Here is a 25,366-nt window from a genome sequence, read left to right on the forward strand (position 1 = left end):
TCTCTTCCCTTCCAGTTTGGATACCTTTTATTTCCTTTTGTGTGTGTGTGTGATTGCTGTGTCTAGGACTCCCAATACTATATTAGACGGTAGAGGTGAGAATGGGCATCCTTGTCTTGTTCTGGATTTTAGAGGGGAAGCTTTCCGCTTTTCACTGTCGAGTATCATATTGGCTGTGGGTTTGTTATAGATAGCTTTTCTTATATTGAGATATGTTCCCTCTGTACTCACTTTGCTAAGAGTTTTTATCATGAATGGATGTTGAATTGTGTCAAATGCTTTTTCTGCACCTGTTGAGATGATTGTGTCTTTTTGTCTTCTGTTTGTGTGGTATATCACGTTGATTGATTTGCATATGTTCAACTATCCTTGTGAACTTGGGATAAATACCACTTGGTCATGATGTGTGATATTTTCTATGTGTTGTTGGACGCAATTTGTTAATATTTTATTTAGAATTTTTGCATCTATATGCATCAGAGATATTGGTTCGTGATTTTCTTTTTTGATGGTATCTTTGTCTAGTTTTGGTATTAGGGTGATGGTGGCTTAATAGAATATTGTTGAGAGTATTCCCTTCTCTTGAAGAGTTTGAGGATTGGTTTAAGTTCTTCTTTGTGTGTTTGTTAGAATTTGCCTGTGAAGTCATCCGGGCATGGTCTTTTGTTTGTAGAAAGTTTTAAAATTGCAGACTCTATTTCACTTCCAGTGATCAATCTGTTCAAATTATTTCTTCTTGGAGTTCCCGTCATGGCACAGTGGAAACGGATCCAACTAGGAACCATGAAGTTGCTCAGTGGGTTAAGGATCCAATGTTGCCGTGAGCTGTGGTGTAGGTCACAGATATAGCTTGGATCTGGTGTTGCTGTGGCTCTGGCATAGGCTGGCAGCTGTAGCTTCAATTAGACCACGGCCCAGGAACCTCCATATGCTGTGGGTGAGGCCCTAAAAAGCAAAAAAAAAAAAAAAAAAATTCTTCTTGATTCAGTTTTGGTGGGCTGTCCATTTCTAAAAATTTGTTCATTTTTTCTAGATTGTCACATTTGCTGGCATATAATTGTTCATAATATTCCCTTATGGTTTTTTGTATTTCTGCAATTTTGGTTGTGATGTCTCCTTTTTCATTTCTTATTTTGTTTATTTGGGTTCTTCTTGGTGAGCCTGACCAGAGGTTTGTCAATCTTGTTTATTCTTTTAAAGAACCAGCACTTGGTTTTATTGCTTTTTTTCTATTTTTTAAATCTCTATTTTATGTATTTCCTCTCTGATCTTTATTATTTCCTTCCTTCTGCTGACTTTAGGTTTTGTTTGTTCTTTTTCTGATTCTTTTAAGTGGTAGGTTAGGTTGTTTATTTGAGATTTTTCTTGTTTTTTGAGGAAGGCCTATATTGCTATGAACTTCTGTCTAAGAACTGTTTTTGCTACATCCCATAGATTTTGTGTGGTTGTGTCTTCATTGTCATTTGTCTCAAGGTATTTCTTAATATCCTCCTTGGCTTCATGGTTGACTCATAAATTTTTTTTTAGTAGCATCTTGTTTAGTCTCCATGTAATTGTTTTTTTCTCCTTTCTTTTTCTGTGGTTAATTTCTAGTTTCATGCCATTTTTGTCAGAAAAGATGCTTGAAATATTTCTATAATCTTAAAATTGTTGAGGCTCGTTTTGTACCCTAATATGTGGTTAATCCTAGAAAATGTTCCATATGTACTTGAAAAGAAAGTGTATTCTTTTTTTTTTTTGGATCTAATATCCTGAAAATACTGACTAAGTCTGACTGTTCTGTTGTATCATTTAGGATTTCTGTTGTCTTATTGATTTTCTGTCTAGAAGATCTGTCCACTGATGAGATTGGGTGTTAAATTTTCCTACTATTATTGTATTCCTATCAATTTCTCCCTTTTTGCCTGTTAGTATTTGTTATATGTCTTTGGGTGCTCCTATATTAGGTGCATATATGTTGATAAGTGTTTTTTTTTTTTTTTTTGTCTTTTGCCATTTGTTGGGCCTCTCCCGAGGCATATGGAGGTTCCCAGGCTAGGGGTCGAATCAGAGCTGTTGACGCCAGCCTACGCCAGAGCCACAGCAACGTGGGATCTGAGCGGGATCTGAGCCGTGTCGGCAACCTACACCACAGCTCACAGCAACGCCGGATTGTTAACCCACTGAGCAAGGGCAGGGATCGAACCCGCAACCTCATGGTTCCTAGTTGGATTTGTTAACCACTGCGCCACGACGGGAATGCCATATGTTGATAAGTGTAAAACCCTTTCTTGTATTGATCCTTTTATTATTAAATAGTGTCCTTCTTTATCTTTCTTTATGATCTTTGTTTTGAAGTCTATTTTGTCTGATATAAGTATTGCGACCCTGGAGTTCCCACCGTGGCTCAGTGGAAACAAATCTGACTAGCATCCATGATGATGCAGGTTCAATCCCTGGCCTCACTCAGTGGGTTAAAGATCCAGCCTTGCTGTGAGCTGTGGTGTAGGTCGCAGATGTGGCTGGGATCTGCTGTTGCTGTGGCTGTGGTATAGGCCAGTGGCTACACCTCCAATTGGACCCTTAGCCTGGGAAACTCCATATGCTACGGGTGCAGCCCTAAAAAAAAAAGTATTGCAACCCTTACTTTCTTGTCATTTCCATTATGATGGAATATCTTTTTTCCATGCCCTTACTTTGAACCTATGCGTATCTTTTGGCCTAAAGTGAGTCTCCGGTAGGCAGCATATGGTAGGCTCTTGTTTTTTATCCATTCTGCCACTCTGTGTTTTTTAATTGGATCATTTAGTCCTTTGACACTTAAAGTAATTATTTATATGGAGTTCACTGGTGGCCTAGTGGTTAAGGATCTGGCATTGTCACACTGTGGCACATGTTTGATCCCTGGCCCAGGAATTTCTGCATGCTGTGAGCATGCATGACCAAAATAATAATAATAATAATAGATATGTATTTATTGCCATGTTAAATCTTATTTTCCTGTTGATTTTATATTTGTTCTTTGTTCCCTTCTTTTTGTTTTTCCTTTTGTGGTTTCATGATTTTCTTGTATTCTATTTTACTTATATTCTCTTCTTTATGGTTTTTGTGAACTTATTGTATATTTTTGATTTGTGGTTACCTTGTTTTTGAAGTATGTTAATCCCTTCCTATATTTGTTTGCTTTAGATTAGGCTCATATACACATTCAAGGGGGGAAAATTATATTTTCTTTTCATCTACTTTCGTCTTCCACATTTTATGATTTTTTTTACATGTTCATGTTTGTTCATCCTTTTGCTGTTCATTGCGGTTATCATCACTTTCACTGAAATTTTTTAATTTCTCTCTTTTTAAAAAAAAAATCCATATACTGGCTTATTTAAGTGATTTACTTTCCAATTATGCTTTTCCCTTTCCCATAGAGTCTTCCTTTCTTATTTAGAGATTTTTCAATATTTCCTTTAGGTAGGATAGGTTTAGTATTTTTTTTATTACTTAATGAATTTTATTACATTTACAGGTAGTGTAGTAATAAGGATAGATTTAGTATTCTGTATTCTTTTAGTTTTTTCTTATCTTAGAAATTCTTTTCTTTCCTTCCTCTAAATGACAATCTTGCTGGGTAGAGTGTCCTAGTTTGCACATTTTTTCCTTTCCGAACTTTGAGTATATCTTGCCACTCCCTTCTAACCTACAATGGTTCTGTAGAGAAATCAGCTGATAGCCTTGTGGGGGTTCCCTTGTAATCAACTGTTTTCCTCTTGCTGCCTTTAGAATCCTCTCTTTAATTTAACTTTTGCCATTTTTGGTTTTTTTTGTTTGTTTGTTTGTTTTTTTTTTTTTTGGCTGCACCCATGGCATGTGCAGATTCTTGGGTCAGAAACTGAACCTACACCACAGCTATAACCAGAACTATAGCAGTGACAATGCCAGATCCTTAACCTGCTGAGCCACAAGGGAACTCCTTGCCATTTTTATTATGATATGTCTTGGTGTAGGTCTGTTTGGGTTTAATTCATCAGGGACCCTCTATTCTTCCTGTACCTGGATTATCTGTTTCCTTATTTAGGTTTGGGAACTTTTAAGCCATTATTGCTTCAAACATATTCTCAATCCCCTTTTCTCTTTCTTCCCTCTCTAGAATCCCTATTATATATAGATTGGAATGCTTTATATTATCCCATAGGTCTCTTCTAATGCTTTCATTTTTTTTTCCATTTGACTTATTGTCTACTGTCCTGATTAAGTGATTTTCATTACTTTATCTTCCAGGTCCCTTATTTATTTCTCTGCATTATTCATTCTTCTGTTCATTACCTTTAGGTCAGCTTTCATATCGGCAAATGAGTTTGCTAATTTTTCTTTGTTCCTCTTTGTAGTTTCTAATTCCTTTTTACTGTAATATGCATTTCTGTCAATAGCCTTTCATAATTCCTTCAATATTTTCATCATCTCCTTTTTAAAATCAGTGTCCATTAGACTGAAGAGGTCTGTTTCATTGTTATTTCAGGGGAATTCTCTTGGTCTTTTAACTGGGAGTGGTTACTCTGCTTCTTCATTTTACTTATGTTCCTCTTATTCTGTGAGTTAAGGAGAAACAATTGTCTACTGTGGTCTTGGAGGGCTATTTTTATGTGAGAATGTTCCTGTGTAGCTTGTGTGGGTTTAATATTTTTGTGCGAGGGCTGTTTTTAGGATGGGTCCCTGTTGCCTCTGTCCTCAGCATGAGCTAGCCATTATTCCCTTGATGGCTAAGGGAATCTGGTAAGTATGCAGATGCAGTTGCTGCTGTCTGATCCTGGGGTTCTCAGTAGCAGTGGTAGCCCACATGTGCCCCCCTCCAGAGCACAGGATGGGAGCAGAGGCAGGTCTTAATCTGAGGCCAAGGAGGTCGGGGATGGTTTATTACAGGATACTGAATATAGTTCCCTGTGCTATACAGTAGAGTCTTGCTGTTTATCTCTTTTACATATAATAGTTTGCATCTACTAACATCAAACTCCCAGTCCATCACATTCCCTCCCCTCTCCCCTTTGGTAACTATAAGTTTGTTTTCTATGTCTGTGAGTCTGTTTCTGTTTTGCACATAAGTTAATTTGTATCATATTTTAATTCCACATATCAGTGATATATTAGGATATTTGCCTTTGTCTGGCTTATTTCACTTAGTATGATAATCTCTAGTTCCATCCATGTTGCTGCAAATGGCATTATTTCATTCTTTTTATGGCTGAGTAATATCTCACATCTTCTTTATCCATTCATCTATTGATGTACATTTAGGTTACTTCCATGTCTTGTCTATTATAAATAGTGCTCTATGAATGGTGGGGTGCATGCCTATTTTCCAGTTAGAGTTTTCTCCATATATATGCTCAGGAGTGGGATTGCTGGATCAGTAGGACTCTATAAAACAACTGGCTGTCTTCTTCCAGAAAATGTTCATGGAAAATATAAAGGCAATATGGGTGGAGTGAGACTGATCAAGAGTAAAAGTAACTAAAGACATGACAACCAAATTATAAAAAATGGTATTGGAATAATGGGAAAATTTTGAATATGGACTGCTTGCCAGGTGTTATTAAATTAATGTTATTTTTCTTAGGTGTGATAATGGCAGTGTCTTTATCCTTGTTCTTAAGAGATGCGTGCTGAAGTTGTTAGTGCCAAAGAGTCATACGCACACATACCCCCCCCACACACACATATACATATAGACAGAGGGAGAGAGGGAGGGAGAAAGAGAGAGATAAAGAGAGAGGGGAAATGTGAGAATGTGTTAGCATTGGTAAATCTGGTATAGGGTATATGAAAGTTCATTCTTTCAACTTTTTGATAGACTCAAAATGTTTCAAGTGACAAAAAGAAAAGGAAAATCAAACAAAAAATAAGGGTACTCAAGCTGCAGGTAAGTTTCAAATTAATGTAATTCTCAAAAGAGCAAAAATGATCACTGCAACAGCTACACCAGTGATGGATTGGGGAAGAGGAGGGAGCAGGAAATCCTAGAGGTGGGAAGTTATTGCAGAATCAATGAGTAGAGATGAGGCAGGGTAGAAAGGAGATGGATTAAGAAACACTTAGGAGGAGTTCCTGTCGTGGCTCAGTGGTTAACAGATCCAACTAGGAACCATGAGGTTGCGGGTTCGATCCCTGGCCTTACTCAGTGGGTTAAGGATCCAGCATTGCCATGAGCTGTGGTGTGGGTCGCAGACTCGGCTTGGATCCCACGTTGCTGTGGCTCTGGCGTAGGCTGGCAGCTACAACTTTGATTAGACCCCTAGCCTGGGAACCTCCATATGCCGCGGGAGTGGCCCTAGAAAAGACAAAAAGACCAAAAAAAAAAAAAAAAATCAACCAAAAGGAAATAAAGGCAGAATAATCCAGTCAAAGGATGATGGTGATCAGGCCAGGGCAAAGCCATACAGGTGGTAAAAGTCTAGATATGTTTTGAAAGAGGAACTGACAGGATTTGTTGTCAGTCCATCTTCGGGGAATGAAAAAGAGACACGGGTCAAGGATAACACCAAGTGTACTTTTGCTGAACCAGTTAGAAAAATGGAGTTGTCATTATGGGGCTGGGGAAAATGATGGGGGTGCATGTTTTGGAGGCGGAGTATCCAAGAGCTCAGTTTGGGACACCTGGAGGCCCAGTGGACACTTGGCTTCAGGAGTCTGGAGTCCAAGTGAGAGATCTGGGCTGGAGACAGTGATTTGGGAGTTGTCAGCGTATGACATATGACATAGAATGGCATATTCCAGCCACGAGACAGGATGAGGCCTCCTAAGGAGGGATTTTGGAGAGAAGAAATCAAGAATTGAGTCCTGGAGCTCCCATTATGGCTCAGTGGTTAACGAACCCCACTACTATCCATGAGGACCTGGGTTCGATCCCTGCCCGTGCTCAGTGGGTTGAGGATCCGACATTGCCACAAGCTATGGTATAGGTGGCAGATGTGGCTTGGAGAGACAAAGACAGAAGGGACTGAGAATGAGGGCTTACAAAGGTGGTGGGAAAGTGGGCCAGTGTGGAGCCCCCATCTACACACAGGAAGTGGCCAGAAGAGGAGAGAGCTGGCTGGGGGGCTGCATCTCCTGTATGCCCAGGCCTCGCCCACAGGGAATGAGTCCATGCTGCATTTCCTTGCAGTCAGGAACCACACTCACCTAGAAGATGCTGTCCCAGACCTTGCCCCAGACACTCCAGTTTCTCTTGGCCCCAGATCTCTGCTGCTTATCCTATGCGTTCTGAAGATGTCTTGCAGCCGTTGCCTCCAGCTCTTGTCCCGGTCTTCCTCCATCACTCTTCTACCCGTTTACAACCCTGATGCCTCTACTAAATCCACACCATCAGCTCCAATCTAGAAGCTGCAAACGTGTCTTGTGTACCTATTTAATCTGTTAGAATGCTTTCGACTACAAGTACCAGAAATACCAATTTTCAGCAGCTTAAACACAGAGTGCCGTCATCAGAGATGAGATGAAACTGTGAGGAGGGAGAGGAGGATGCAGATTAGGCATGTCGAACTTTATACAGTTTCACATTTTAAAAAAGTAACTAAAACAGTCTTCCTCTTGGAAGTCCTGCCTCTCAAGGACTCCTCTCTGCCTTGCTTTCTAAAAGCACCTTAGAAGGTTTCTTAGAATCTGCTTCAGGAATTTGCCTCATTGCCTCACTGCTGCCATGCCTTGCAATTAGATGTGCCATATCAGTTTCCTGAAGCCTCTTTGAGCTTAAAGAGATTTTATTGTTGGCAACATGCTGGGTGGGGCAAGATGAGTGCCCTTCTCAGATGAGTTAGCACTTACAATTTCTCTGATTCTGGCATGAACACAGTAGTTAGAGTAACCAAGCGCTCAAGGAAGAGCAGACTAACCTTCCCTGAGAGCTTGAAATTTCATCGACACACAGTGACGTCCATCACCCAGAGCCCATCTCACCTGCCTCTGGGGTAGCCAGAATGGCCCTTCAAGAGCTCCAGAAGCTTTTTGTTGGAGAGCATCGGCCTTGAAGTCAGAGAAACCTAATTTCAGTTCCCTGCTCCACCATTTGCCAGGTGTGTGATTTTAAGCAAGTTACCCTCTCTGAGCCACAGTTTTCTCATCTGAAAAATAGAGATAGTAATAAATCGGTCTGAAAAGTGTTTATGGTAAGAATTAAAGGAGATAATGTTCCTAAATGGTCAGCATAGGGCTGAGTGCAAATTAAGCTATCAATAAATGGTAGCTATTATTATTATCTGGCCCCCTGCAAACTTCTCCCTATATGTGGACACCACTCCGGCCACAGGGAATGTCTTTGTGAGGATTCTTGTGTATAAGAAATTGAACCTCATTTCAAAACAGTTTAAGGAAAAGAGGGAAATTTATTGGCCTGGCTGACTGGGATAGCCAGGGAGGAGCTGGCCTCAAGGACTTGGAACCCAGAACCTTCTGGTCTCCTGCTCATTCTCTCCATTGGTTCTAGATGGTCCTAGGCAGGGGACAGACATGTGGCCCAAGACCATTCTAGGGTGACATCACCTCAAAACATTAGCTGAATGCATGTCATCTGGGAAGTAGAAAATGGATAGTAAATGGATGAAAATACCTGAAATTGATCTGAGAAGAATCACAAGCAACCTGCTTTTTGATGAAATTCTTTCTCCAGTGCAGGAGGATGAAAGGAGAAGGGCCATTGCAAATGCACGTAGGGCTCCTGAGTGTACAGTTTATATCCTGGGAAAATGAAAGGGACATTGTAGCTGGTTGTTTACAGTGAATTAAAGGCTCAAGTCAAATCCCCATTGAAGAATTTCCCTAGATCACTGCCAGCAAGTTCTCACAACACTTTGTTCATAAAGAAACCCTAGATACTCTAATATCCCGCCTTTCTTGATTGTGCCCTGCTGGCTGTCTGTCATGTCACCAATTCCTAAAGTATACTGTTCCCCGTTTGCTGACTGCTGCCTCTGGTCAAACATCAAGTTCAGAAGTTCATTTGAAGGACCGTAATTAAGAAGGATCAATTTAATTTTAAAATAAACTCGGAGTTTTCAAGACAAATTCTTATTTATGGCAAATTAAATTTTTTTAAGATAAAGGAGCTCAGATTCCAACTCCTGGAAAATGCCACAAAGTGAATGAATAGATGACAAAATTTAATTTTAGATTTCTGAACTAGAATGAAATTTATTTATTTATTTTTGTCTTTTGTCCTTTTTCTAGGACTGCACCTGCGACATGTGCAGGTTCCCAGGCTAGGGGTTTAATTGGAGCTATAGCTACACCACAGCCACAGCAGTGCCAGATCCGAGCCGCGTCTGCAACCTACACCACAGCTCACGGCAACGCCGGATCCTTAACCCCCTGAGCAAGGCCAAGGATCGAACCTGCAACCTCATGGTTCCTAGTCGGATTCATTTCTGCTGCACCACGATGGGAACTCCTAAACTAAAATGAAATTTATAATCTAAAATTCTCTTCTAGAAATGCGTTTGTATATATTTATTGATTTTTTAAAATATTTTATTCTAATTTCAAATCACACATCCAAAAAAGGACTTGAATCCAAAATATGTAAAGAATTCTCAAAGCTCAAAAATAAAAAACAATGATCCAATTTAAAAATAGGCAAAAAAGGAGTTCCCTTGAGGTGCAGGGGATTAAGGATCTGGCATTGTCATTGCAGCAGCTTGAGTTGCTTCTGTAGCATGTGTTCAATCCCTGGCCTGGGAACTTCTACATGCTGTAGGCATGGCCAAAAATAAATTAATTAATTAATAGAATGAAAACAAGCAAAAAGTTTTAACAGACAGTTCACCATTGTATTAGCCACAGTCTTCCAGGGAAACAGAACCAGTTGGATGTATACGTTAGAGAAGAGGCTAATGATAAGGAATTGGCACACGTGATTATGGGCACCATCAAGACCTGAGATGTGCAGGCTGAGTCAGCAAGCTGGAGACTCAAGGGAACCAAGAGGGGAGCTCCAGTCTGAGTCTGAAGGTCTGAGAACCAGGAAAACTGATGGTGTAGATTCAGTCTGATGGCTGGCAGGCTCAAGACCAAGGAAGAGCAGAAGTGTCGGTTCAAGTCTGAAGGTAGAAAAAATCAACGCCCCATTTCAAAGATAGTCACGCCAAAGAAATTATCTTACTCAGGGGAAGGTCAGCCTTTTTTTTTTTTTTTTTTTTCCTACTTAGAACTTCAGCTTGTTGGATGAGGCCCACCCATGTTAGAGAGGGCAATCTGCTTTACTTAATCTACTGCTGTAATGTTAATCTCATCCAAAAACGTCCTCACAGAAACACCCAGAATAATATTTGACCAAATATTTGAGCACTCCATGGCCTAGTCAAGTTGATACATAAAATTAACCATCACAGCCATATATAGATGACAAATAAACACATAAAAAGATGCTAACCATCAGTAGTTATTAGGGAAGTGCAAGTTAAAACCGCAATGAAATACACTTATTAGAACAGCTAAAATAAAAGAAAGATACAATACCAAGTGCTGACAAGAATGCAGAACAACTGGACTTCTCTTTTATTGCTGATAGGAATGCAAAATGATACACCTACTCAGGAAAACAAATTGGCAAGTTTCTTATACAGTTAAACATATACCCACCAAATGACCCAGTGATCCCATTTCTAGGTGGAGAATTAAAAATTTTAAATCAGGGAGTTCTCGTCGTGGCACAGCGGTTAATGAATCCGACTAGGAACCATGAGGTTGCGGGTTCAATCCCTGCCCTTGCTTAGTGGGTTAAGGTTCCGGCGTTGCCGTGAGCTGTGGTGTAGGTTGCAGACGCGACTCGGATCCCATGTTGCTGTGGCTCTGGTGTAGGCTGGCAGCTACAGCTCCGATTCGACCCCTTGCCTGGGAACCTCCTTATGCCGTGGGAGTGGCCCAAGAAATAGCAAAAATAAGACAAAAAAAATTAAAAATTTTAAATCACGCAAAAATCTCTAAACAAGTATTTACAAATGCTTTGTTCATGATCACAAAACACTTCTGCAACTCAAATGTTCTTCAATGGATGAATGGATAAACTGTGATACATCCTTGCAATGGAATACTATGCAGCAACAAGGGAAACCCAAAATATTGATACATGCAATGGCAAGTAAGAATCCCAAATGTATGCTGCCGAGGAGAAGAGAGTCTCAAAAGACTGTATACTGTGCGATTTCTTTTATATGATACTCTGGAAATGGCAAAACTATAAGGACAGAAAGAAGGTCAGTGGTTGCCAGAGGTTAGGTGTCATGTTGTGTCTGCCTGGAGAAGGGCAGCACAAGGGAATTTTTTGGAAGTGTTGAAATTGTTCTTTATCTCATTTCTTGTGATTATCACAAGAATTTATGCGTATGTTCAAATTCATAGAACAATACAACCAAAAAAGTGAATTCTGTTCTATGTACAATTTATTTATTTATTCATTCATTCATTCATTCAAGCCACACTCCCTGCATCTGTAAGTTCCCTGGTTAGGGGTCCAATTGGAACTGCAGCTGCCGGCCTATACTACAGCCACAGCAATGCCAGTTCCAAGCCACGTCTGTGACCTACACCACAGCTCATGGCAACACTAGACCCCTAACCCACTGAGCAAGACCAGGGATCAAACTCATGCCCTCATGGATACTAGTTGGGTTCATTATGGCTGAGCCACATTGGGAACTCCCTAAAAATTTAAATATTTCAGAATCAACAAATCAGATTTTGAAGCGGACCTGATAATATGCCTTTAATCAATTACATGTGTTACAGGAAGGAAGACTATTTAAAGAAAAAAAAGCAGGTATACGGAATATTTATTATACATCACCATTTGTGTTTCACTGAGTGAGGCCCTTGTCCTAATTATCCAAGTTCACAATAGGAGATTTATGGAAATCCAGAACACTACAAAGAAATTACCTTGTCAACATGTCTCAATATCTTGGCAGAAAAATAGTTCTCACAAGCCCAATTCTTTATACTCTAAAGGAGTAGTTGGCCTCTTCTGTTAAAAGAAGCGATTCCTGGAATACATCTAGTTGATAGGCCTCCTGGAACTTGCCCTGAATTTGTCTCAGGCAAAAAAGGTAAAAAGTTGGTCTGTAGAAGATGAGAATGGTTGATGATGGGACAGCAACTCTCCGAAGTGTGTGTGTGTGTGTGTGTGTGTGTGTGTGTGTGTGTGTGTGTGCGCGCGCGCGCTCGTGCGTGCGCTTAGAATCCCCTCTACTATTCATTTATTTGTTTGTATAGACAACACATTTACATGATTCAACATTCCGTAGGTGCCAAGGCTGCTGTTTATTGGTCAGAACAGACCAAGGGGACACCAGAGGTGCCCATTTTAATTGACTGGTGTCAAGAGCCTTACTGGCTATTAAATAAGTGTAATATAAGTCTTAAAGAAGGTCAAATGAAAAATCTCCCTCCATTTTGTGTCCTAAATGCTTTTTTATTTTCTTTAATAGTCAAAAAAAAGAGGCAGAAGGGCTTTTCAACATGGGGCTTTATGACGTTAGTAAAAACCTGGATATTTTCATTCCTTCTGGGAGTGTACAGCAATGCAAAGCAGTCAAATTTTATCCCACATCTATCTCTGGCATCCCTCCAGCCTTCCTTTGAGGGCTTTCTTTTCCATCTGTGCTCCTTACCCCTGGCAGTCACCTTGAAAGTCAGCCTGCCCCGCTATTCATGTTTGCCTGGGACCAGTTTCTCATTCTATAGTGCCTGCCCCCTGAAGCATGCCATAAGCCGGGAGCTACGAAAAGCCACAGCACAAACCTGGCACATCGTCCCAAAGCAGTTTGCCTCGGTGATAAAACACTCAATCATCACTTTTCTAGCAGGGGTGGTAATAACTCTAGAGCATTCACATTGGCATTCAAGGCCCTCCACGATATGGCGGTACCTTATGTTTCTAGTGCGATTTCTCATCCCCCTCTTACACATGCTTCAGTCCAACCAGACATACGCCTTTTCCCTCCTCCATGCTTTTGCTCTTGTTCTTTCTGTCCCTTCTGCCAGACCTGCTGCGCCTCACCCCCTCTGTCTTTCAGAATCCTCATGGAGCCAGATTGCCCGGGTTTAAACTCTAGGCTTACTGCAAACCGGCTGGGTGACTTTGGACAAGTTTCTTAACCTCTCTGTGTCGTGATTTCCTCATCTGCAACGTCTACCTCATCTAGTTGCTGTGATATTAGATGAGAACCTAGATCTGAACCAGACCTGCACCATCCTCTCTTTAACCTCCAGGGGATATTGTTGGTGCCTTTTTACTATGGGCTAGAACTAGTCTCTGTGCATGCAAGGACACTCTGATGTGGGTCTGATAATTATTAATAGTTAATAAGCAAATTGTTTCTATTAACTCTAACCTAAAGATTGAATTAAGTTAAATGGTTAAATACTAGCATATGTAAACAACAAGGTCCTTCTGTGTAGCACAGGGAACTATATTCAATATCCCGTGATAAACCATAGTGGAAAAGAATGTGAAAAAGAATAAATATGTATAACTGAAACACTTTGCTGTACAACAGAAATTGATGCAACATTGTAAATCAACTCTACTTAAATAAAATAAGTTTTAAATATATTTTTTAAAAAAACATAACTTTTCTGTGACAGCCTAATCCAGATGTCAGTTGAATCAACCTGTACTCTGGATTCTGTAACATTTTTTTTCTCTCTTTAGGGCTGCACCTGCAGCATATGGAGGTTCCCAGGCTAGAGGTCAAATCAGAGCTGTAGCCGCTGGTCTACACCACAGCCACAGCCACGTGAGGTCTGAGCCATGTCTGTGACCTACACCACAGCTCATGGCAATGCTGGATCTTTAACCCACTGAGCAAGGCCAGGTATCAAACCTGCGTCCTCATGGATACTAGTCAGATTCATTTCCGCTGAGCCGCAATGGGAACTCCTGGATTCTGTAACCTTTACCAGGGATGCACAGACCCTGAAAGTATCCATGGATACATTTCATTTTCTCATGCACTTAGATGAGAAAAAATATATTTTTTCACTAACCTCTAATTGAATTTGAGCATTTCCTTCAATTGTGAATATATGCAACAAATCACAGAAGTGACTGTAGTACCTGTGACCTCATCACCAGCAGAAATTAGGTATTTTCATATTACATTAACAGTTGTTACAAACATCCCACATTTTTAAATGATTTTTTCCATTATAGCTGATTTACAGTGTTCTGTCAATTTTCTACTGTATAGCAAGGTGACCCAGTCACACATACACATGTACATTCTTTTTTCTCACATTATCATGCTCCATCCTAAGTGACTAGATATGGATCCCAGTGCTATACAACAGGATCTCATTGCTTATCCATTCCAAAGGCAATAGTTTGCATCTATTAACCCCAAGCTCCCAACCCACTCCACTCCCTCCCCCTCCCCCTTGGCAACCACAAGTCTATTCTCCATGTCCATGGTTTTCTTTTCTGCAGAAAGGTTCATTTGTGCTGTACATTAGATTCCAGATATAAATGATATCATACGGTGTTTGTCTTTCTCTTTCTGACTTACTTCACTCAGTATGAGAGTCTCTGGTTCTATCCATGTTGCTGCAAATGACATTATTTTGTTCTTTCTTATGGCTGAGTAGTATTCCAATGTGTATGTATACCACATTTTCTTAATCCATTCATCTCTCGATGGACATTTGGGTTGTTTCCATGTCTTGGCTATTGTGAATAGTGCTACAGTGAACATACAGGTGCATGTGTCTTTTTCAAGAAAAGTTTTGTCCAGATATATGCCCGAGAGTGAGATTACTGGGTCATATAGTAGTTCTATGTTTGGATTTCTAAGGTACCTCCATAATGTTCTCCATGGTGGTTCCATCAATTTACATTCCCACCAACAGTGCAGGAGGGTTCCCTTTTCTCTACACCCTCTCCAGCATTTGTTATTTGTAGACTTACTAATCATGGTCATTCTGACTGGTGTGAGGTGGGACCTCATAGTAGTTTTGATTTGCATTTCTCTAATAATCACTGATGTCAAGCATTGTTTCAAGTGCTTGTTGGCCATCTGCTATCTTGGAGAAATGTCTATTCAGGTCTTTTGCCCATTTTTCAGTTGGGTTGTTGGCTTTTTTGCTGTTGAGTTGTATGAGTTGTTTGTATATTTTAGAGATTAATCCTTTGTTAGTTGCAGTGTTTGAAACTATTTTCTCCCATTCCATAAATTGTCTTTTTGGGTTTTTTTATGGTTTCCTTTGCTGTGCAAAACTTGTCAGTTTGATTAGGTCCCATTGGTTTATTTTTGCTTTTATTTCTGTTGCCTTGGGAGACTGACCAGAGAAAACATTTGTAAGGCTGATGTCAGAGAATGTTTTGCCTGTGTTCTCTTCTAGGGGCTTGATGGTGTCTTGTCTTACTTTTAAGTCTTTAAGCCATTTTGAGTTTATTTTTGTGCATTATGTGAGGGTGTGTTACAGTTTCATTGATTTACATGCAGCTGTCCAGGTTTCCAAGCAATGCTTGCTGAAAAGACTGTCTTTTTCCCATTTTATATTCTTGCCTCCTTTGTCAAAGATTAATTGACCATAGGTGTCTGGTTTTATTTCTGGGTTCTCAAATATCTCACATTTTTTAAAGCTCATCACTACTTCAAGTTACAGTAACTATTATACCTGCTAATAGTCCTTATTATTTAATTTAAAAAGCATATATATCGCTATCTCACAAATTTGATTTTTCTCCCAATAGTCTGATGGCTTTCTCTTCTTTAAAATTTTGTAATTGGTTTTCCTTATAATACAATATATATTTTAAGCTTTAAAAAACATTATTCTGAGAGTTTCTGTCATGGCTCAGCAGAAATTAATCTGACTTGTATCCATGAGGATGCAAGTTCAATACCTGGCCTTGCTCAGTGGGTTAAAGATCCAGTGTTGCCATGAGCTGTAGTGTAGGTCACAGATGCGCCTCAGATCTGGCATTGCTGTGGCTGTGGTGTAGGCTGGTGGCTATAGCTCTGACTTGACCCCTAGGCTGGCAACCTCCATATGCTGTGGTGTGGCTCCAAAAGATAAATAAATAAAATAAAATAAATAATAACATTTTTCTGGGAAGCAGTCTATGGGCTTCACCAGATTTCCAAGATATTTATGTCACAACAATGGTTAAGATTCCTGCCATCTGCCGCAGATTTGGAGATTCAAATAAAATGAACTCACCTTTCCCCCAATCAGTATCCCCTCTAAACTCCCTACCAGTTCCTGATGGCTTCCATTCTCATGTCCAGTGCCCACAGAACTTTCTAGCTATCAGTTGCTTCTCTCCCTCATCCTCCATGTCCAATGTGGCTTCTCTTCTTCTTGTCCCTCAAATACAGCAACATGTGTCTTTAGATCCAGAGAGAAGAGCAGTGGGGCAGGGGTAGAGAGTAGGGATTAGAAGCTTCAGAGCACAGTAGAGACTATGGATGGGATATTGGGTATCACAATTCTTAGGGACCATCTGCACAGGGAAAGATGTTCTCATGGACAAGCGGCAGCTCCTGACATGACTCTTTCTCCTCCTTACATGATGTTCTTCTTGGGTGCTGCCAAACCTCAGGATTCCTGCTCAGCATTTCCTTGGACCCACTTAGGTCTCTCTTGCTCTCACCCCTGTCCATCCCATCCCTTCAGAAAACCTTGATTTCACAATGAAGAGTTTTCTCCCAGAGGGGAGCTCTTCTGACAGTGAAAGGAACTGTTATTTTTCCTGTATTCTTGTACAGTTTACATGAATTTGAAAGTAAAACAAGAAACTTGTAAGATATTTTGAGCTCATTGCAGATGACTTTGAGTGTCTGCTGTCCTTTACCATCAGAATTTCTGTGAGAGTATTTTAAAAACATTCCTTTAGGACTTTAATGAAAACAGGATGGTGGAGGGTGTTACATGCATTTAAAATAAGGCCTTGGCTTCCTTTTGTGGTCTAGTGGGTTAAGAATCTGACTAGTATCCATGAGGATGTGGGTTTGATTCCAGGCATTGCTTGGGAGGTTAAAGGATCCAATGTTGCCATGAGCTGCAGTGTAGGTTGCATGTGCGGCTTGGATTTGGTGTGGCTGTGGCGTAGGCTGGCAGCTGCAGCTCCAGTTCAACCTCTAGCCTGGGAACCTCCATATGTTACAGGTATGGCCCTAAAAAAGGAAAAATAAAATAAAATAAAATAAGATCCATACTCTGGAGTTCCCACTGTGGCTCAGCAGTAACGAACCCGGCTGGTATCCATGAGGATGTGGGTTTGATCACTGGCTCCTCTCAATGGGTTAAGGATCTGGCATTGTCATGAGCTGTGGTGTACATCACAGACAAGACCCGGATCCCACGTTGCTGTGGCTGTGGTGTAGGCCAGCAGCTACAGCTCTGACTCAACCCCTAGCCTGGGAACCTCCATACACTGTGGGTGCGGCCCTAAAAATTAAAAAAAAAAATCCACACTCCTTTACAGATACCACAGTTGCCTCTTCCAGCCAGTCTCTCCCTGGGTGCACTATGTTCCAGCCACATTGAACTTCTTAAAGGTACTTAGAATCCTCAGCCCCTGGACCTTTGCACTTGCTGTTCCCTTTGCCTGGGATGCTTTTCCGCATTCTCTCCACTGGCTCCTGCTCTTTCTCCTGATCAAATGCCATCTCCTCAGTGAGGCTTTTCCCAATTTGCCTCCGAATGCCTCCCTACCTCTCTTCATCTTTATCCCACACCTTTGTTATTTCCTTCCTATCACTTTCCATAATCTAGTTATTTTATTAGTTACATTTTAATATCTGTTTTCCCCAGTGAAAACAGCTCCGTGTTGATAGGGGCCAAGACTGATTCGTTTGTCGGTGCATCCCCAGTACATAGCACGGTGCTGGGCTTTTAGTAGACCCTCGATAAATATGTACTCAATGAATGATTGAATGCAGTATGAAGTGTGCCCCTCTCAGGATGGTTCTGTTTTCATGAGGGATTTCTGAAGATGTAGAAGCTTCCTCATCAAAAGAATGAAATTATGGTAGCAGGGGAAAGGCGTGGGATTAATACTTTAGATGAAGGAAATCTTGTATGACATTTCTTCCAATTAATCCAAGGGTTGACAGGGATATTTTTGGAGAAGACCAAAAAATTGACCCGGGGGAACTCTTTGTACAGCCAAAGGAGTGATTTTGAAGAGGTGAGCTCTAGATTCAAGAAATAATTTCCAAAACTCTAAGTTCAGAACAGTTAAGAATGATTGCAGAATTTGCCAATATCAAAAGGTCAAAGACATAAACCTTACTAATTATATTATGACCTTGGGTTGGTGCTCTTTTAAACAAAATTTTATATTCTTTAATCCACAGGTTGCAGTTTTTATCCGCATGAACACACATGGCTTTGTTACGAAAAAGTAAGATTATAAACTTTTGAAAATTATGATTAAAAATAGATATTTTGGAGGACTGTTTTGATGCTGGGTCTTGGCTTTTCTTTTTTTTAATCTTTAATTTGTTGTTGTTGTTGTTGCTATCTTTTTAGGGCCACACCTGCAGCATGTGGAAGTTCCCAGGCTAGAGGTTGAATTGGAGCTACAGCTGCTGGCCTACACCACAGCCACAGCAACACAAGATCCGAGCCAGGTCTTCGACCCACACCACAGCTCATGGCAACGCCAGATCCTTAACCCACTGAGAGAGGCCAGTGATTGAACTGCTTCCTCATGGATGCTGGTCAGGTTCATTACCACTGAGCCACGACAGGAACTGCTAATCTTTGATTTTCGTGGATGGTTTTCCCACAGGCATCATCATATCAGGATGATTCTCATAGAAAGTTTTTTTTTCAGAAATGCTTGTTTTATGAGGGGGTCAGATGTTTCCATAAAAGTTACAAATATGGTTTATTTTCTCATTTTAAATAAATATTCATTTTCCTGTCTTAATTGAGCATTTGTAATCTTGTATTCTTAAAGAGTCATTTCAAATTATATTATTTTCAGACTGCATCAAAACCTGGATTTGCCTCTGTTTTTATATCCAGTTGTTTGTGAATCTTGGGGGAAAATAATGTAATTGTGTTACTGTTACCATCAGGGGAGAGTTGTCCAGTGGAACAGATGAAAAGACAAGATATCAAGTTTAACTTGAATTTTGTAATTAACTATGAATAATTTTTAGTGTACGTATATCCCAAATATTCCGTGGGATATACTTATACTAAAAAAGGTCAAATGGTAGTAGACATTGGGCCACTTCCCCAAACCAGCTGTGGGACGTAGATGTTAATCAGTTGTATTGATAAACTGTAGACCTTTGTCCCTTGTCTTTTGCTTCTTTATAGTTTTGTTTTTTGGGGTTTTTTTTTTTTGGTTTTTTTTGTCTTTTTGCCTTTTCCAAAGCAGCTCCTGAGGCATATGGAGGTTCCCAGGCTAGGGTCTAATTGGAGCTGCAGCCTCTGGCCTACACCAGAGCCACAGCAACGCGGGATCCGAGCCACATCTGCAACCTACACCACAGCTCACGGCAATGCCGGATCCTTAACCCACTGAGCAAGGCCAGGATCAAACCTGCAACCTCATGGTTCCTAGTCGGATTCATTAACCACTGAGCCACGACGGGAACTCCTATAGTTTTGTTTTAAACTGCATGTAGTATCTGGTTGTCTCTAGCTGAATCTGACAACACAGTAGAGATGGAAGTCAGCAAGGCAGAACCACTGAGCCTCAGTACATAGGTCTGGAAGGCATCTGTGGAGACTGTTCAACTCCTTTCTTTTACAAAAGTGAAGACAAAGACCAAGGGATCAGAAAATAGATTAATATGAGTCCAATAAACATAAATATCTTGATGTACGAAAATAGTCACTAATAATACTTAGCAATTTTAAAGTCTTTATTGGGCCTACATTGACTTTGTTAACTCTCAAAACACCTCTGAAAGATAATGATTATTATTACAATCCCCATTTAGCAGACGAGCACACTGAGGCTCAGAGAGGTTAAGTAACTTGTCCGAGGCCATACAGGTAGGAAGTGGTAAAAGTGAGATCTGAGTCTGACTTCAGATCCCGCCTTTTCCCCTTCTACCATGTTTACCAAACTGCAAGCTTTGGGGCACTACATATGGCAATGTACAACTGTCTCAATTTTTTGTCATCTGTGTTCCTTCTGTTTTGTTCATGACTTACTATTTTCCTTAAGTTGATTCATTTAAAAAATTCAAGTATAGCAGTTCTTGTTGTGGTGCAGTGGGTTAAGAATCTGTTGACAGTTATCTCTATTATAAAAAGAAAGTGACTGTACAAATATATATGATTAGAATAATGTTATTCAACTCTGGGTAGCTTATGTTGCCTGCCTGCACATGAAATCAGAAGTGATTTCTGGAGTTCCCGTCGTGGCTCAATGGTTAACAAATCCGACTAGGAACCATGAGGTTGCGGGTTCAATCCCTGGCCTTGCTCAGTGGGTTAAGGATCTGGCGTTGCCGTGAGCTGTGGTGTAGGTTGCAGACGTGGCTCGGATCCTGTGTTGCTGTGGCTCTGGTGTAGGCCTGTGACTATAGCTCCGATTAGACCCCTAGCCTGGGAACCTCCGTATGCCACAGAAGAGGCCATAGAAATGGCAAAAAAAAAAAAAAAAAAAAAACAAAAAAATCTGATTTCTCACACTTCGAATATTGCTTAATGCTATGAACATAAGCCTTCTAAATCACCCCAAGTGCAATGGGTGGCTTGTGCACCATACTTAGGAAAATACTGCTTGACACTATTCCACTCTTTAGCAGATCCCAGTGGCAAATATCACTGTTCTGGAACAGATGGCCCTGGAGGCTTAGACCAGGAAGAAGTACTGGGGTCCTCTAACCTCTTACTCAGGGCACGTCAACCTTGACCAGTGGTGGAATTAGCTGAGAAGCAGCTGGGTTATAGTGGCTGGGAACATGTATGCATGATAAGTACTGGCTCATCATACACATTACATAAATGTTGGCTATTATTTGAAACAAGTATTCCTGCACAGAAAGTGGCTCTAAAGGCAGCATGATGTGGTTATCAAGGTTGCAGCCTCTGCCATCAGACTGCCCGGGTTTAGCCCTGGCTGTTCCTTAAGATACATCTGCATATCCTTGAGTATCAGCATCATCACAGAGTAACTCTTTACTCCGCATGCTGTCTGCTTAGAGAAAGGTGCCAGACCCCTACTCCTGTGTGTCAGGGAGAACATGCGCTCACACAGTCTTCTAAACTTTTCCACAATTGCAGTTTGATAGGTTATACTTGAACATGTTTCTGTTTTTATTTCAGTTAATCAGGTGTTGCTGTTCCTTCTGATTGTGACCCTCTGTGGGATTCTGTATAAGAAAGTACATAAGGCTGCTGTTCTCAGGAATGAAACAGGTATGCTGAGTGACGTAAGCCAGTCACAAAAAGACAAATACTGTGTGACTCCCCTAATAGAGGTACCTTGAGTAGGCAAATTCATGAGGACGAAAGGCTTAATGATGGTGGCCAGGGGCTGGGAGGGGGGGAAGGAAATGAGAGTAATTATTTGGCAGGTATAGAATCTGTTTTATAAGATGAAGAGTAATGGCAGTGGATGGTGGTGGTGGTTTACACCAGCGTGAAAGTATTTAATACCACTGAACTGTACACTTGAAAATGATTAAGGTGGTAGATTTTATGTTGTGTGTCTTACCACAAGGGAAAATATATTTAAAAAAAAGAATGAAGCAGATAAGCAGGTGTGTGGTCCATCAAGATGAGCCACCTGCAGACATGGTTTGAGTCCTTTCAGTACCTGGGTTTAGAGACAAGCAGAAATTTGGTCGGCTTCCAAGAACCTGCTTGTAGAATATCCACAGCAGGCCAACTTTTTGCTTGTATTCTAGAGTGATCAGTGCTATTCAAACTTTAGCACACATAAGAATCACATGGAGGGCTTGTTCAAACACAATCCTGTTCCTGGGTTTTGAATCAGTAGATTTGGTTGGGGCTGAGAATTTGCATCTCCAGTGAGCCTCCAGTTGATAAGTCAATGATGTCGGTTCTCAAACCACGCTCTGAGTTGGAGTCTCTCAGTAATTCTGCTTATGAGTAGAATTGCTACATTGACCCCAAGTCCTCTTCCAGCTGTACTGAAGAGCCCAGTTTCCCTGCTCAGGGGTGGATTGCTTGAGATGGCACCTTCACAACCTCCACAAAGCCAACCCACACAAAAACTAAGTAGAACTAGTTATGTTTATGTTATTTTTTTTTTTTCCTTTCTGTTTTTGGCTACCTCAAGACACATGGAGTTCCCAGGCCAGAGATCAGAGCCAAGCTTCAGTTTCAGTCTCCACCACAGCTATAGCAATGCTGGATCCTTTAACCCACCGTACTGGGCCGGGGTTTGAACCTGTGTCCTGGTGCTGCAGAGATGCTGCTGACCCTGTTGTACCACAGCAGGAACTCCTGTTTATATTATTTTTAACTAATGCACTTCTTTATGTTAGCAAGGCAAATAGACTCACTTATGGAAAATACAAAAGAGAAAAACATTACTTGTAGCTATATCAGTTGAAGACAAAGCGATCAATATTTTGGTGCATTATATACATTTGTAGTCACACCTTTTTTTTAGACACACTGCAAGGAGCAAGATTACATCCCTGCTCTCACAAAGCTGATTTTCATAATAAAAAAAAAAAACATGGAAAAACAATTAAAAACATGTATAATCCGGTCTAAATGAACATCAGGAGCATCTGGAAAGAGAACAGTTTCCACACAAAGACATGGATGCAGATGTTTATAGGGCATTTCTTTTTTTCTTTTTTCTTTTTTTGTCCACACCTATGGCATATGGAAGTTCCTGGGCCAGAGATCAAATCAGAGCCTTAGCTGCAACAATGCCTGATACTTAACCCAGTGCACCACAGCAGGAACTCCTTTGGGGCATTTTTGATAGTAGCCCCAAATTGGAAACAATCCACATGTAAATCGCCTAGAGAGTAAATAAGAAGATTTCTGCTCCTACAACGGAGTACTTTTCAACAATGAAAAGGAACAAACTACTAATGTATGATACAATGTGAATAAACCTCACAAACATGCTAAATGAAAGAAGCCAGACTCGAAAGACCACATGTATGGTTTCATTTAAAGGAAATTTCTAGAAAAGGCAAATCTGTGGAGACAGAGACAGATCAGTGGTTGCCTGGGGCTGAGAGTGGAAGTGGCTTGATTCAGCCTAGCTTAAGGGAAATTTTCTGGTGATAGAAATGTTTTAAAAATTGGACTGTCATGATGGATGTACAACTCTAAATTGACTAGAAATCATTGAACTTCCTTTTACTTTCAGTAGGTAAATTTAAAGAGATCTATATTAGTCTTCCTGGGCAGCCATAAAAAAATACCACAGACTGGATGACTTAAACCATAGACATGAATTTTCTCACAGTTCTGGAGGCTGGAATCCAAGATCAAGGTACCAGCAGAGCTGGTTTCTCTGGAGGCCTCTCTCCTTAGTTTATAGTCAAATGCCTTCTGTTTCCTCATGTGACCTGATGTCTCTTCCTCTTCTTATAAAGATGCCTTGTCTCCTAATACAGTCACATTTTGAGGGTTAGGGCTTCAATATATGGATTTTTGGGGTACCCAGTTCAGTTCATAACAGTGTCTAAATCATGCCTCAACAAAACTGTTTTGAAAGAGAGAGAGGGAGAGAGGAGAGAGAGGAGGTCGTACAAGGTCAAATGTTGTCTGAACTTTGAGCTCTTTCCTCCTCACATTTCACTTCCTGCCGATAAACCAACACATTCAGTTGTGCTGCAAGCTCCTTTCTCCATGGAAAGAAATGAGTTGCTTTTATGATAACTGTTAAAAGAACTAGAGGGAAATGCATATCCTGCCTGATTAATCAGCTCTATATTTATATATGATAAAAGAATTTGGACCACAGGAATTGATCTAATAGCCCATTTTTATCCCATTCAGTGTTTTTTATTTTCTTTTCCCACTGAGTGTTAAAATTTTTATAAAGTACCAATGTTACGCAATACCACTCAAAAGAACAGAGTGTTGGCATGGAGAGGTGGATGTCTGTGGTATGTTAAGTGGAAAAAGCAAGTTACAGAAGACTATGACGAGTATGATTTTCATTTTGGTTTTAGAATAATACATCAAATTTCATGCAATATTTATGTAATATATATCTTAAATGCTTTTGTATTTACCCTAAGAAGGGTTTGAGAGGCACGCACTATGCTGGTACCAGAGGTCTGTCTTTGGAATGGGGGCTGAGAGGTCTGCAGAAAACAATTATCATTTATTGGCTACTCTTCTGTTTGGGCTGAAATTTTTTCAAGAAGAAATTTTTCAAGATTTTTTTTTTTTTTTGTCTTTTTTGGGCCACACCCATGGCATATGCAACTTCCCAGGCTAAGGGTTGGTCAGAGCTACAGCTGCTGACCTGCGCCACAGCCATAGCAGCACAGGATCCTAGCCCCAGCCCCATCCATGACCTCCACCACAGCTCACAGCAGTGCCAGATCCTCGACCCACTGAGTGAGGCCAGGGATCAAACCTGCATCTTCATGTATACCAATTGGGTTCTTAACCTGCTGAGCCCAACAGGAGATCCAAGAATTTTTTGAATAGATTTTAATTTTTAGAGCAGTTTTAGGTTCAAAGCAGAACTGGGCAGAAGGTACAGAGAATTCCCATATATCCCCTTCTATCACATAAACACACACACACACACACACACACACACACACACACCCCTCCCCCACTATTAGCATTCTGCACCCAAGAAGTACATGTGTTATAATCCATGAACATGTATTAACACATCATTATCACCAGTATCCACAGTTGACATTAGGGTTCCCTGCTGGTATTGTACACTCCATGGGTTTTGAGAAAATTGTAATGACATTCGTCTACCATTGTAGAATACAGAATAGTTTCACTGCCCTAAAAATTCTGTGCTCCACCAATTCCATATTAATTTTTACAGTTTTGAAACATTAATTCAAAGAACTCATGTCATAAGATAATGTCTAGAGGTCCTGGGAAGTCATGTACTGGAAAAAAAAAAAAGAAAGAAAGAAACCATGGTGTCATTCTGTGTCATCTCCTGCTCATGACATTCCGTGGACTCTCCTGACAGTTTCTTTGTCATCAGCATGCTGGTGATTCACTCCTGGCCCATTTGGGGTGCAGCAAGTTTGTATGTAAGGCCAAAGCAGTTCTAATTTGAAATGTGATTCAGACATTTGGTCTTGGGAGAGCAAACATTTCACCACTTCTAGGAATGGACATGGTTTGATAAGAGTTACTTGTGGGCATGGATTAAGGCAAAATAATAAATTTCTAGTCCATTTGCCACCATTATGAGATTTTTATGGGCACCAAATGGCTTCTCATA

The 25,366-nt window shown here is 40.5% G+C and overlaps 1 protein-coding gene across 19 annotated transcripts in view; it reads left to right on the top strand.

The window, feature by feature from the left end:
• GLT8D2 (glycosyltransferase 8 domain containing 2) overlaps positions 1 to 25,366 on the top strand; it is a 62,881-nt gene that overhangs the window by 18,625 nt on the left and 18,890 nt on the right. For 10 of the 19 annotated variants that reach the window (XM_084957360.1, XM_021092642.2, XM_084957364.1 and 7 more), the window contains 2 exons: positions 18,321 to 18,367; positions 21,262 to 21,354. In XM_084957360.1, coding sequence (XP_084813486.1) covers positions 18,349 to 18,367; positions 21,262 to 21,354 — 112 coding nt within the window. In that variant the 5' untranslated portion in view covers positions 18,321 to 18,348. Of the gene's footprint in view, positions 1 to 17,446; positions 17,520 to 18,320; positions 18,368 to 21,261; positions 21,355 to 25,366 lie in introns of all 19 variants that reach the window. The other 9 variants (XM_084957356.1, XM_084957357.1, XM_084957359.1 and 6 more) reach the window with 2 other exon arrangements.

Source organism: Sus scrofa, chromosome 5 (assembly GCF_054392235.1).
Source record: "Sus scrofa isolate SSC_HxYL_T2T_F1_AM1 chromosome 5, Sscrofa_HxYL_maternal_Yorkshire_Landrace_v2.0, whole genome shotgun sequence".
In the NCBI taxonomy this organism is placed as follows: domain Eukaryota; kingdom Metazoa; phylum Chordata; class Mammalia; order Artiodactyla; family Suidae; genus Sus; species Sus scrofa.